The sequence below is a fragment of the Prorops nasuta genome, unplaced genomic scaffold (genome assembly GCF_024137725.1).
Source record: "Prorops nasuta isolate Cenicafe-Biocafe unplaced genomic scaffold, Cenicafe_Pnas_1.2 PNAS00014, whole genome shotgun sequence".
Classification (NCBI taxonomy): Eukaryota; Metazoa; Arthropoda; class Insecta; order Hymenoptera; family Bethylidae; genus Prorops; species Prorops nasuta.
This window is the reverse complement of record NW_027116811.1, coordinates 1,799,604-1,813,965: the sequence shown is the minus strand read 5'-3', so window position 1 is coordinate 1,813,965 and position 14,362 is coordinate 1,799,604. Positions and strand designations below refer to the sequence as shown.

General features: G+C 46.9%; 1 protein-coding gene across 1 annotated transcript in view; it reads right to left on the bottom strand.

Moving 5' to 3' along the window:
• blo (bloated) overlaps nt 1–13,638 on the bottom strand; it is a 37,599-nt gene extending 23,961 nt beyond the window's left edge. Inside the window, 4 exon segments of the mRNA XM_066735849.1 lie at nt 649–858; nt 860–4,059; nt 9,424–9,794; nt 13,156–13,638. Of these exon segments, the coding sequence (XP_066591946.1) occupies nt 649–858; nt 860–4,059; nt 9,424–9,592 (3,579 nt within the window). The 5' untranslated portion in view covers nt 9,593–9,794; nt 13,156–13,638.
• Nucleotides 13,639–14,362: the final 724 nt, after the last annotated feature.

Here is a 14,362-nt window from a genome sequence, read left to right as displayed (position 1 = left end):
GACATTCCTCCTCCTTTTCGCGCCTGTCATAAATAACTCGAGAGAGTCAGCGGTGTGGGCGAGGGCTTCTATAATCGTGCCTGCCGAGCTAGCATAGATAGGATGGTAGCAATTTTACAGTTACGCGATGAAATATACGAATACATATAAATTTGTGCTATATTGACTCTGCGAGGAGCCCAATTATCGCGTCTATCAGCGTCGATGTCAAAGATTCTATGCAAAAATCTTTCTATTCGGTTATTTATTATTTTCCATGCCCCTGGGTCTCTCTCACTCTCTCAATTTCTCTCGCAGCACTCTTATCCTTATCACGTTGAGTCTGGCAAAATCTTGGTGTACCGTTATTCGTGCCACGATTCTTGATGGATCGTAAACTTACTCGAGCTTAATAATGGTCTTGAGTAATGGTCCGATACTCGGGGAATTCGGAATTAGAACGCGCCAGGACAATAGCCAGGTACGTTGAAACTATTATAGTGTATAGCCAGAGATAGGTTCGTTAAAACGTATAATAGAAATCTGCAATAGGTACGTGTGAAACCGGCTTGCAATAAAACGAGTCGTTTTTCCAGCACGAGAGGCTTATATTTCGAAGGGTGAAAATTGACTATTGAGACGCATAAAATAATTGCTCCAAGCTCTTACCTGATTGAGGTCGCTGGCCAAATCTCTGGCGCTCTTGGCACTCCTCAGCATGTCTCCGCGATATTCCCTGTACCTCATGGTGACCTCGTCGTCCGTGAAAGCACCACTGCTACCGGCACCACTCCTCCCAATTTTCTTCTGCTTGCCGCCCTCTTTAACCTTCTTCTCCTTTTTGCTAAACAGCTGCTTGACCTTGCTCATGGTACCCCCCCTTCTTCGTGGCCTTCTTCTCGTACTTCTTGTCCGGTCCCGAAGGTGGTTTGCTGGTCACCACCGAGGAGGACTTGACGCTCTCGTTCGAGTATTTCTCGTATTTTCGTTCGGCCGGATCCAAACTGCGATCCGTGTGTCGTCTCTCGTGTTTGATGAACTGTTTCGTGAGGAATCCCTCGTCCTCGGACTCGAGTTGCTCGCGCCTGTCCACTTCCTGCGAGTCTCGCCTGTAATCGTTCTCGATGCCAGAATCGGCTAGTCTGTCCTTCCTGTCAGGATCCATCGACAGTCTGGTCTCCCTGTGCTGACGCTCGGTGTGTCCTCGCGTCTCCTGGCGAACGTGGCGAGTCTTGCTCTCGTGGTAGGTCCTCGGAGGCCTCGCAGGACCTTCCTCGAAGGTCTCCGATCGATCGACGGATTTTTTGCAACGGGTGCTGCTCTCCCTGGCGTCGGAATCGTCGAAATAGTCGAGCCTGTTGCGAGACCTCCTGATGACGTTCTTCTTCGAGTCCTCGTCCAGCTTCGTTTGGTCCTTCTTGAGAATCCTCGATGACTCGTCGTAGCAGCGGTTCTCGTACCTCACGGACTCCCTGGTCGTTGTATCGGAGTCGTAACGAGTGGAGCTGTAACCACCGATACCAGTTCCATTTCCACGCTCTCCACGTATTCTAGTCGGGCCCGGAGGTTGAGGAAGCGGAGAACTGTCGTAGTCGTCGTGAATGGGATTCTTGTTGCTCTGGCTGTAACTCTCGCTGATTCTGGTCTCCTTCGAGTACTTGGATTCCAAATGGCTGTTGGTCAGTTGCGAGATATCGGTATCGTAATCGTCGTTCGGTCGTTCGTCCAAGCTCTCCAAGTGTCTTTTGCCAAAAACACCTGGTATGGTGAACGGTGAGCTTCGAGTGTTGGCGTAATCCGTGACCGGACGACTGCTGAGGTTCTCGTGGGACCTGGTGGTGAACTCGCTCCTGAGGGCCTTCGATCTTTGACCGATTTGGTCGAGCCTCTGCGTGGATTTGCTCATGCCTCGAATTATTTCTGGATTCTTCTTGGTTATCGGTACACGATGCTCCCTGATGACGCTGCTGGTACTGCTGCTACTGGGTGGAGATCCTCTCCAAGCCTCGTTTTTCCTGAGCTCACCGTCACGAGACGCTTGTCGGTTATTGAGGAGGTAGTGTTGATTGGTGGATCTGTAAATATTACCATTCGTCGTCGCTGTGTTACGAGGATAGAACCTGGAGCCATCGTCCGGACTGGTCCTGCTCGTGTCGTTGATCGACGGCTTAAAATCGTCGGCGAAGCTCTCGTGTGTACGAGTCTCCACTATGTACTTGTCGCCATATTTGTCCGTTCTGGTCTCTATGGAATAACCTTCTCGCGGCTTGATCTCCATATAGCCATCCGACGGGATCTTATTGGTAATCTTCTTCTCGTAACCATATACCTTTCCGTTCTCATCGTGAATCTCCTTCTCGAAAATATACTTTTCCCCGTTGCTGTTGGTCCGGGTCTCCGTGATGTAAGTGTCCGTATACCTTTTGGGCGACGAGACTCGATTCGGAGTGACCGGCGAAGGCACGATAGGCTTGTCAATTATCTCGTGCTCCATCTTCTTGATATTATTACCGCTGAGAAGACCATTGTTACTCTTGGCGAACATCTCATCAGCCAATAATCTCGACTTTATCCTAGATTCCAGGAGATCCCTCCTGGCACTCAGCTCACTGGTCTTATTAGACGAGATACCGATTTGATTCTGCCTACTCAGCTCCGGAGTCTCCCTTCTCTTCGAGTCCATGCCATCCCCCCTCCCCCTCTCATAAATATCTCCGATTATCGTGGAAGCGTGTTTCTTGTCATTGTCGGATTTTTCAAACAAGTTGCGATCGATCTCGTCGAAAGCGTCGAAATCGTGTCGACGAAACTGGTCGTTGACGCTGCTACCAAAGCGAGTGGTGGTTACTCCCGTCTTCCGGTCGACCTCGTAACGGGACTTGAGCGTATTGATCTCGTTGTTTCTTCGTAGATCGCTGCTGTACGAGTAATCCGTCCTCCGGTACTCCTTCTCGGCCGGACTATTCTCCCTGGACGAGTCTTTCCGTTCCAAGCCGAGTCCTTCGTCGCTGTCCGAGTGGCTCCTCTGGGCCTTCTTCTTCTCCGGTTGCACTTGAGCGTAGATGACGTTGCTCTGAGGAATCGGAGAGGTTCGAGTCTCGTTCGGTCGTGTATAGGAGAACGGTCTATTGTTATTGTGACCAAAACCAGGACTGGGAGAGACCATGGCCCTCGTGAGCTGCGGCGGTGGCGACCGATCGTTCGACAATCGATGAATCATCTTGTGAATGGTAGACTGCTCGTTCACTTGAAAATCGTAGCGACTGTTTCGTAGCATACCCCGCGGGTCCTGGGAGGCGTCCACCTCGTCGACACTTCCGGTTTTACGCTCCTTCACCGGACTCGGAGACCGCGAGACTCTCTTGGACCGCTCGTTATCAACCAATCCCTCCTTTTCCCGGAACTTGTCGATCAGTTTGCCAACATCCACCGACGGAGAGGTCTCTTGTTTCGCTCTTTTGGCCTCCGTGCTAATGTCGAGGTTCTCGCTGCTCTTGGCAAAATTAAACGGTTGCTGGTCCACTTGCGGGGAAGCTTCTATGATGGGCGACAGTGGTTTTTTGGTTCGTAGAGTTGCCAAATGAGAGACTTCCGCTTCGCTCTCGCTGCCACTCCGTTTTCTGTACGGTTTTCCGGAAGCCCCGACGTCGCTCACGCTACGACCCACAGGCTTGCGCTTCCTGTCCAATTTTGGCGAGAATAATCTAGCCAGCGGTCCTTTCAACTTTTTCGCACTCGCATCGCTTCCGCTTCTTTCCAGAGCTTTCTTTTTCGCTTTTGGCGTCGTTGCCAGATCCTCGCTGGTCACGCCGATCTCCTCGCTATTACGGCGGACATTCAGCGAGATCTCGGGTCGCTTCTTGCTTCCGCGAGCTGGCAGGGTGCTGAAACGACCCGGCAGCCGTCGATTGTCGTGGGCCACGCAGTGTGTGCTGCCAGCCTGCTGCAGCACCAGCGCAGCCTCCTGTGCTAGGTCCTCCTTGCTCCTGGAGGCGATGCTCTCCTTCCGCACGGGAGTCGGGATCAGCCTACCTTCTCCATCTCCTACCAGTGCCGCGGTTACGCGGCTGGGACCTCGACCTGCAATAAAGCGTTTTCCTCCTTAATACAAACCATACCACACACCCTCTTGAATCCTCTCCAAATAACGAAAGAAAAAAGCGAATGGTTAGTGAATTAGCGATTGGCGTGTACGAACGACAATGTTCTCGTGACCGAGATCGTGAAAACGAAGGTCAAAGGTCAACGTGTAATTGTGTACACGTTTAACAATGGATTCCACGAGAGCTCTCGACGTTTCAGCACTGGAACAGAGCCTCGACCTATTTAAATCGAGCTGGAGAACAACTCTTTAACGTGTACGTGGATAACCGTAATAGAATTGCGCCTAGCAGATGTGCCGTATAGCTAATACTATACAGTGTCCTTGACTCGAGGCTACGTGCGATTGTCTTAATTAAGAAGCGATTCGCGCTTGGCGAACTGCGCGAGAATCCTAGTAAACGTGTCGCTCGAGTCAAGCTCTGCATTTAAATGTCGACTAGACGTATACACGTACACACGTGTACGTACACAAGTATATATCCAGTTGACGATGAGATATACGTGGAACTGGGAAGCTTTCCATTCCGTGACCATATTAATATTCCTGATGCAAGTGGATTGTACAAACACTGCTGAAACACTCCTCTAATCCTGTTTAATGATCTGCCATGGCAGCCCTCGTCGTCGTACTTTCAGCCTGGTACATGTATATTGAATTAACTATCTTGATTAAAATTCAACTCTGCCTGGGGCTTTCTCCCTTTGGCCCCCCCGCCCCCTCTTCTCACTTGATTCGATATAAACAAGGACGGATGAAAGCACGAATGTTGGCGTACGTATTGTAAAAATTCACCTTACTCAGAAATATACAGTTAAGTCCGTGAAGGATTCGTGAAAGTCGCGTTAGCTAGGTGAATCAAGAGAACAACCGCTAAAAGAGAGATTCGTGGTGGAATCCTGGGCCGGAATCGAAGGTCTATAAGACGGCCGGCGTTTTAGCAGCCTCGTGAACGATTTATGTTCAATTAAAGCACCGTGCAATTGACTCTGACGGCTGTTAAGCTTACTTAGTTGATGGTGTCTGAGAGAGAGAGAGAGAGAGAGAGAGAGAGAGTAGGGAGGGGGGGGGGAGTACGGTTGGAGTATCAAGGCGAACCGAGCCGAGTCGAGCAGGTGCCCGAAGAGTGTACTAAACGCCATTTCGTTCAATATTCAATTACGCTGCGAGTGGGAGAAGAAGAATTGCCGGAAGTGCACGTGGCGTCTTGGTATTCTGGCGTCATGGCGAGCGGGTCGGAGGTCACGCCGCATTTGCTGACCCCCACCCTCTCTTATTATGCGCATCGTGGACCGTAAATGCCAGCGATCTCTCAGCTGACCCTTCGAACGAACACCGCACCGCGTCAAATGGCTAACGGTTCTTACTCGCAATTTCTGGAGCATTTTCATTTTCTTTCATAATTGCAACTATATATATAGGATTCTGCAACGATCGAGTTTAAAATCGATCCCAATTTTTTTGCCCGGACAAATGTATTATCGTCTCTGGATTTATTTATAGATGGCGCTAGATCGTCACGGGACAAGCGCGAATCTCCCGAGTGTTTTATAAGGTAAGAGTCGCGAGGAAACAAACATGACTACGAGGAAAAGAAGATGCCGCGGAGAGCTAATTTGTATCCGGATTAATCCACAGGCAGACAGACGGCTCACCTGTGACCTTGCCAGTACACATATTTGCACGAAGCCACGCACCATAATATCCCGTCGTGCCTGCCTGCCTGCTTGTGCCCTCGCTCGCCTCCTTCTTGCCTGGCGCGATCCTACCAGCGCTCGTAAAATCAAGCCGCACTCGCCGTTCGAGTGCTCCACCCGGGATCATTCGATACGCTTACGCTTGCCATCTCCTGCACTTCCTTCTTTCGGATCCGATCCGATTCATCTTATGGCAACCGAGCACGCGAGACAACAACGGCTAGCGTAACCTTGAGCGTTTATACAAAATTAATTAATAGAAAAAGTGTGAATCAACGAAGCGGAAGGACCAAAAAATTCTATTCCTCTACCGCTATACTGTCTTATTATTTCCAGCCCGATGAGGACCGCCCGCGTCGAGAAAAATTACGGAAGCGCGAGAATGTAGAAGAGACTCGCCACACTGACATAATATACGAGGATTAAGTAAATAATTTTACTCCGGTATATATTGGAATACCTGTTATTCCGAGTACGCGAAAAACTCTTGATAAGTCAAAGGAAACCCGTTTCTCTCGCTTTGCGTGTTATTGCGAGAAAAGAGCGAGGTGTGGGAGGGTGGGTTAGCACGAAGAGGGGAGGGGGGTAGCATGGACGGGCCGCAAACCGAGATTCTGCATTGATAACGTCGTCGGACGTCGTCTGGCTCATAACTTTCCCCGTCTGTCGCGTTTGCTCAGAGCGAACCAGTCCGAGAAGCCAGACAGCCAGACACACCAGCCAGACAGCCGAGCTAACGAAGCCAGAAGCGCCGCCAATCGTGCTGTTCCTCTTCCTCCATATCTATATATATATATATATATATATATATATAGCGTGCTCAAACCGTGGTTAGCTCTCTACCAGCGCAAAAATATCTTCTAATTAAATACACGAAAAATCAATAATTACTCCATAAAAATGTTAATTTTAAATAAACAGTGTTGCATAGAAATAATTCTCGGGTCTTTTTCCACTTGCAATGGAAACTTCCTGCGTCTCTGCAATGTGTAATTGCCAAATTTAATTAAGCTCCCGTCGATTTCAAAGTAATTTTGCGCAACAAAGGGGTTTTTCTCAGGGGAGGAGTTCGGGGGAAAAGGCGTCGTGAGTGGATCATCGACGGTCTCCCCGATGCTATACGTCGGGCAAAAAGTGAATGGGGCCCCGGTCCCGGCGAGCTCTTTGCGAGTTCGTTGACCATCCTTGGCGTTGACACTCGACCTTGATACTTGCCTACGGTCAGCGAGGAAAAAAGTCTCTTCATCAAAGACATCGGGGATGAAGCGATCGATCACACCGATTCCTTCTCTACTTCCTCATTCGGGACTTTCTTCCAGCCACTTTCCTACCAGTGTGAAGTTGGCACTTCAAATTTTACAAATAGAAAGAAAACCAAACACTTCTGGTAGCACCCGGAAAAGTTCTACACTTCCTTGCTATTTTGCAAAAAAATTCTGCAGATTGAACTGGAAAAACTATAAAAAGATGATTTGGGCGGTGCTAACTTCACACTAGTCCCTTTCCTCGAACCGTCTTTATTATTATATATATATATATATATATCCATAAGAGAGACTGCAAAGACCTGTGAATGCAAACTCCCTCCTTCCTCACGAACAATGTGCGATCGTTTTAATTGAATAAATGAAACGAAAGATGATGGATGACGAGAAAAGTTTCTTCCTCGCCTAGTTACATTGATCAATTTGATTTTAATTCACTACTGATATAGCTATACTTGTTTATTAAGTACACACTGCCAGCGTTTTGAATAGCGTTCGTTAGCCAGCAATGGTAGAGGGTTCGGGCTCCTAGAACGAAAGAAAAAAAAAATCTCTCAAGGTACGTGAATAGTAGGCAGCTTATTTGACTGCTTCCCGCTGCTGACAGTGCTGATTAAAACCTTTGAACGGTTAGTTAGATTTTCCTGCTAGATACCTAGCAATATTATATCTATATATATGTATAAATTTATTGTTAAATGTTTGATTCGTTAATATTAATTGCGATTGGAAGAATATCGTTAACGTTTTTTATTCGGTGTATAACGGATTATTAATCGTATTAATATAATTATTGATTAATGAATAAAATTACGAATGAGTCCAGCGTGTACACACCATTACCACTGAGATGCCGGAAGGGGAAGGGGAAGGGAAGAGAAGGGAAGGGAAGGGAAGGGAAGGAAAGGAAGGGATTGTTCGTCCCTGCCATAAAACCGTCACGGGGCCTTAAAAATAGCGGGTGCGAGGCTCGACCTTGGTTGATTCAAGGTCACCGGGGAGATTCCCTTAAGCTCTCTCGCTTACTCGAACACCTATACTCGGGTTATAGCGTATATAGGTATACCATTTGAGGCCGCTCGTTAAAACTTATTGTTACAAGATCGACGTACGTTAAGCAAACACGATTAATGGTATTACTGCTATTAATGGTATACACACAGCTATATAACAAGTAAACAAATATACAAGCTAGCAAGACAAGGACGCACAGAGCTTGCGTGCGGTATAAATAGACAAGTTTGCAAGAAGCGAGATTACGACGCTTCGTATCGTTAGTAGTATAGCTGTCTCGCTGATTAAGTGTGTTATAATCGTTATAATGTCGAACTCTCGACAGCTTGAAAGTTAGAATGAGTTAGGGACAGAAGAGGGCACATTGCTGGGAAGCGGAAGCGGTAGGGCCCGTATGTACCACGCCGTGCCACGCCACGCCACGCCATAGCGTGTACGATGCTATGCCGCGAAACGACAGGACACGACGCGACACGACGACGACGAAGGTACGAAGACGACAACGAACGATACCTTATGGCATAACTTGACTCTCTTTGCTCTTGAACATTCAAACGAGACTCGCTGAAATTTGAGAATGTCGGTCACGTGCTGAACGCGAAAGAATCTCGAAGATGCGAATAGCTAGTATGTACAGAGGGCGTTGGTCTCCTTTCCTTTTTCTTCTGCTCCTCTCCTCCTCCTCCTCTTCTTCTTCTTGCATCCCTCGCGCACCTCCTCTCGATCCTTCCTTACTCGGTTTTCCTCCTTTCCAAGAAACGGCACCGTTAATAATTTTTGCAATCTGGCATCGCTCTAGGACGGCTCGTATTTTTCATGAAACACAAGCCAGTGGTCCTCACGGCGACAATCATTTTCGCGATCTTTTCATCTCTTCGTGCTGGTTTCTCTCTTCTCGCAAGAGGTCAGGCGCGTTGCACGCTTTTACGGTTGCGACTCGCATTATATTCCCGTCGCGTGCGTGGATATACCTATATATATATGTATATACACAGGTTCTGTCTGGCCCTGCGTAGTCTCTCTTTCTGTCTCCACAGGACATTCGTCCCGAGCGTGTTGGCTCCGCAACGAGTCATCGTCAGGCCCTCCGCTGTTTTTCCACGAAATTAATAAACGAGGCTCTCGCCTGCGCGCGGCTCCACGAGCGTATTAATTTCTCCTCTTGCTGCGAGTAAAGTAATCCCCCCCCCCTCTCCTCCTCCTTTCCCCTTAAAAACACAAGATTTTAACTTTTTCGCAGAGTCAAGCACGCGCCATAAAGCATCTCGCTCGTTTTTCGTTAGTCCGGCCACCGCTGCATCCTTGTTAAGACGGTTTAATTAGGAATTTTCGCAGGATTCAGTATGGTGCAATAACCTGGACTCACCGATCCTCTTGACGTGGACGTCTCGATTGAAGGAGACGCTTCTCTCGGCGGGCTTCCATCCGGAGACGGAATCCCCGGAATCGACAGGACCTAGCAAATGCGTGGAAGGAGAACGGCAGCCTTCTTCCTCTCTCAAGGATTCTCTCTCCGAGCGCTGAACCTCGAGCATCTTCGCAGCTTTTCGCTAGCAATCATAACACGAACAGTAGGAGCACCGCGTCTCTCTCTCTCTCTCTCTCTCTCTCTCTCTCATCCACAGTCCCCTTCTTTCCTTCCTGTCTCGCAAACCCACCCCTCGTCCTCTCAACGATGCTCCCCAAACTGTGATCTACCTCAGAAATCCTTCCCCCTCCTCGCCTTCGACCAACAACCTGAAAGCCAAGCAAAGCTTTCCTCTTAAAACTCTCACCATAAACGCGATGATCAACCATTATCTACGATACGTCTCATTCTGTACAAAGAACCAGCCGTATTTTTCTATCCAAACTACGGGATATTCCCTCTGGTCGTTCGATGAATTTTCAATATTTAATTTACCGTTATTTTTGTTTTATTTTCTCATGTTTTTTTTTTTTTTAGAAAAGGGATAAAAGGTATAATTGGATAGGGAGTTGCAACGGATTGAGATGCATCGCGTGTTTTTGTCCCAACACGAATCGCACGGTTCGCCCTTGAAGAGAATAGGGGTCACCCCGTCCGAGTCCGAGAGAGGCTGCATGGGAGCTCGGGCGTTGGGCGTCATCTCCCAAGGCCATCTCTCACCGTGACACGAGTCGGCGGCAGTCGGCACTCTCTGGCACGGGCGCGTATAGTAGAGACAACGCGCGTTGTACGCTATATAGCATAGGCAGTAAAGTAAGCAGGCTCGAGAGCTCGACTTCCCTTCGACGGACGACGACTTTATTTTATTCCCTCGATCACGCCGACTCTCAAATGAGACGATTCGCATGAGGAAAGCCGCAGAACGTTCCTCTCGCGATCCTCCATCCAGGATTAAGATACCCTCCACGAGCCTCCATATTTGGCGAAGATTCGCGAGACCCCATCATATCCCCTTGCTACGCCATAAAATTGACGTTAAGATATTTGGAAGATTCCAGCCTTTATCCTCGTCGCGTCCTCTTTCACACGAATTCTCTAACCACCTTTCTAATCGTTCGAGCCAAGCTCGTTATGCTCCTTTTGACAAAGGAACGAACAAAAATCTCTGTGACCAAGTGTACATGTGTGTGTGTGTGTGTGTGTGTGTGTAGAAGACGGTATATTTACTACTTGAGAGAAAAGTTTGCTGTTGTATATATATATAGTGTATGTATAGCGTGTCAGCAGGAGGGAACGAGAGAAGAATGTGGAAACTGTGTTGAGAAGGAATCCTCTCCTGTGTATATATAGCCATACGTGTATTCGCTTCTTTATGACAGCCTGCCAAACGTACGAGTCTAATTTTTTTATAAGCCCTGCCAAAACGAGCCTTTGGCGCTTCCTTCGAAAACAGAAAAAACATCGAGAGAAAAAAGAATTAAGACAGCGAGACTTTGGCCGAGAGTAAAACTTTACGACCAGAAGACGCAATTATTCTCACGAGACTACGCAGGCCTAACGATCTAAAATTATTCGGTATTTTGCTAATATTTTTTATCCCTCCGTGCGATTCAATTGTACGAATAAACTTTTGACCGATATATCACTCTTGTACTATATGTGTATGTAAAGTTCCTCATTCGCGACCTATGTCGAATCGAAGCTCGTATGTACGTCACAGCTGAGCAGTAGGGAAACACACACAAGTGGAAAAACGAGGTGGTGGATTTGTTTACATTATTTTTTGTGGATCGGTTCTCTGCAGGTGTTTCGCTATATAGGAAGGGAAACGGTGGGATGAGGAAAGAGATGAGGCGAGAAGAGAGGAGGATGAGGAAAAATGTTGTTTCTGTATACTCTCGCAGTCAGGGTGTCAGCTGGACTTGTCAATGCAGGAGAGCAAATTGATAGGACTTGTTTCCGAGCGATTGTTTCTTTTGGGACGCTCGTGGCTCGAATGGACCGATGCATTTTACGGTTAATATCAAGATCCATTAATAAATTGACGTATGCATCGTTACAGGCAAGATGACGGAATGACGATCGAATCAAAGTTTCTCTGGCACTCTCGCGTATATACTTATCAATCAAGCGAACGTGTTTAGGCTGAATCATCGTTCAATTTCAATTATGGCAAAGCGATGGCTGTGTTGGTCGCGTATTATACACGTAGTTCCCGCTTTATTAGCGTAATTAGGAGCATTCTGCGATATTTCTCAATGATCTAGAACCGAGATAACTCAGCGTGGTATTTGCATTTTTGTCTCGAGCCAACGAGGTACCCTACTCGCGATCCTTTCTCTAACGGGTTACAGGTGTTCAACGAAACCTCCTTTGCACTCGACACACTTTACCATTCCTGGACCAGGTGCTCAAATGTCTCTACCCCCTCGCCTATATCGTTTCTACGATCAAGCAAACGCCAAACGGAGGAACGGTGCGCGGAGACGAGGCGATTTAATTTTTTCTCTTCAGAAATAAACAAGCATGTATTATATATATATATATATATATGTATGTAGGTGGAATTGGTTAACTGGCAAAAGTGATATTCCAAGCTAATATGCTCAATGTCGAGGATGGTTAATGACCGTAATCTAAACTTTGCATCTTTGCGAATCTTTGGAAGAAGATGTACAAGTGCTTTGTCAAAGTCAGCCTTCGCGAATGTGAGGAATGTTTGTTGTTGCTGCCTTCTCGCTATCGCTTCGACATCTTTACACGTACTTTTAATAACTATCTTGCTATGCTATATATTATACGTATACCCTTTAAACAGTTGTAATTTAGCTTTTGTGCAAAGTCCAACTACGAGTCATTACAAATTACATAGCTTCATTTACCTTGCGAATAATTTTTCATTAATGTAAAACCCGGATAGATATTTATAGTCCCTGGCAATTAGGCTTTCGTTGAAGATCATTACGATGGAGATTTTGAAAGATTTAAGTGGCCTTAACCCGCGAGGATCGATAAGATGGCAGTCGATGATATTTAAATGAGAGAGTAAAAACTGCATATTATTTTCAGTCAAAGCTGACGAAAAAGATACTGATGCAGAAGAATTTCAGGAGTTTCGGTCAATTTGCCTGTGCGTGATCGGTCGAAGGACGACAGGTCGCTTAGTGACGGCAAAGGATACCGGATTCTGTAAATTACAATATTTCTATACTTTTGGAGAACGTCAAACGTGCCTGAGAAATCATTCAACGATATATCCGCGACGTGGATATCATTATTGTAAATATCATTTGTGCGTGTAATATGCTTGCATTTACGAGTGTCTTCGCGCGACGAAAATCAAAATAGCTTTTCACTAATCGTTCTACTCCGTTTCACGCCCCAGCAAGACGCATCATCGACCCAGCATTAAAGTCTCCAGAGGCACTCGTCACAGATTTTTAGGAAATACGCGAAACGAGATTATTCGCATCGTGGATCGACAATACCAAAGAGACGCTGTTATCAATTAACTGTATTTACGGGTAAAAATAAGAGATAAAAAATACAACCCTCCCTGCACAGTTCACATTACACCTCGCTACCAGCCTACGACTATACACTTATATACGCATACTCTACACCCAATAATCAACCTTACAAAATCTACAATTACTATAGCATATCAATCCCCCTTTTAAACCAATTTACCTTCACTGGTAGAGAAGCATTCCAACAATATACGACTCTCCAAAAATTGTGGCTAAAACGCGTTTATAACCAGGAGGAAAATCACTTGGTATAGATTATATATACAAAAAAAAAAGAAGAGAATTAAGAGAGACGAAGAACTGTCACTGGCACACTGAGCACCGAGCACCAAAAAGTGACACTCACATCCAGTGAGAAACTCGAGTTGTCACTATCCTGAAGAAGTCACTGATCCTCGTTACGTCACTCGCAAAAGGCACTCGAGTGTTTTCGGAAGGTTTCGTTGATCGTAGGTCGAGATGGTGTATTCGTAGCTCCTTCGATCGGAGACTGGACGAGGTCCACTCGGGCACTGCACGCACGTTCTCCGCCGAGCGCCGAACAACTAATAAAAGCTGGATCCCAGGTTGAAACTGCGTAGGCCGCTTAGTACTCCTTCCATTGGGTTTTCAACTGTCTTCCAGCAGTTCCACCAACCGCGTGAGCTCGGAGCTCGTCGGGCTCGGGCTCGGGCTCGCACTTGCACGATACTGCGACTCTGTAGCCGTGGTAAACAGAGAGCTGGAAGCAGGAGACTCCGAGAGTGAATGCACCGTTCTAAGAGTGGGATGGACAGTGGTAATAGCACAGAACTAGTAACTGCTGGTGGTACCAACGCTAGTGTGCTGGTAGCGACGGTGACGGTAAATCATGGTGGGAGGAACTCCCGCAAATTACAGCGGCTATCGCGCGCGGGGGAATAGTGAACTATACACACACACACACAAATGTGTATTTATACACGCCTACAAAGACACGGACGAGCGATTTGAGGAGACCTGCAGGTGGTAGACATTGTCATAAATGGACGAGCTAGAGAAAGAGCTCTTTCTTCATCGAGGCTGTTGTAACGTCACTCGGTCAAGGTCCCCAAATGAGAAATCTCCACTGCAGATCGATCATCGATCAACGATCCTTCGTTGCTCCCTCAAACTCTTATATATATATATATATATATATATATATATATATATTGAAATTAAGTAATATTATATATTTTCATGAATTGCAAAGCTGAATAACGTCTGTGTGTGTATACACAGTGCAGAGAGAAAGGGGGTGATCCTCCAAGGGTGAGTCAGAAAAATCTTGGAGAAAGGAAAGTATATGCACAGCATGGAGTATCGTCTGCATCGATCTTTCTTGTCGTAGGAGAAAGTGCATTGCG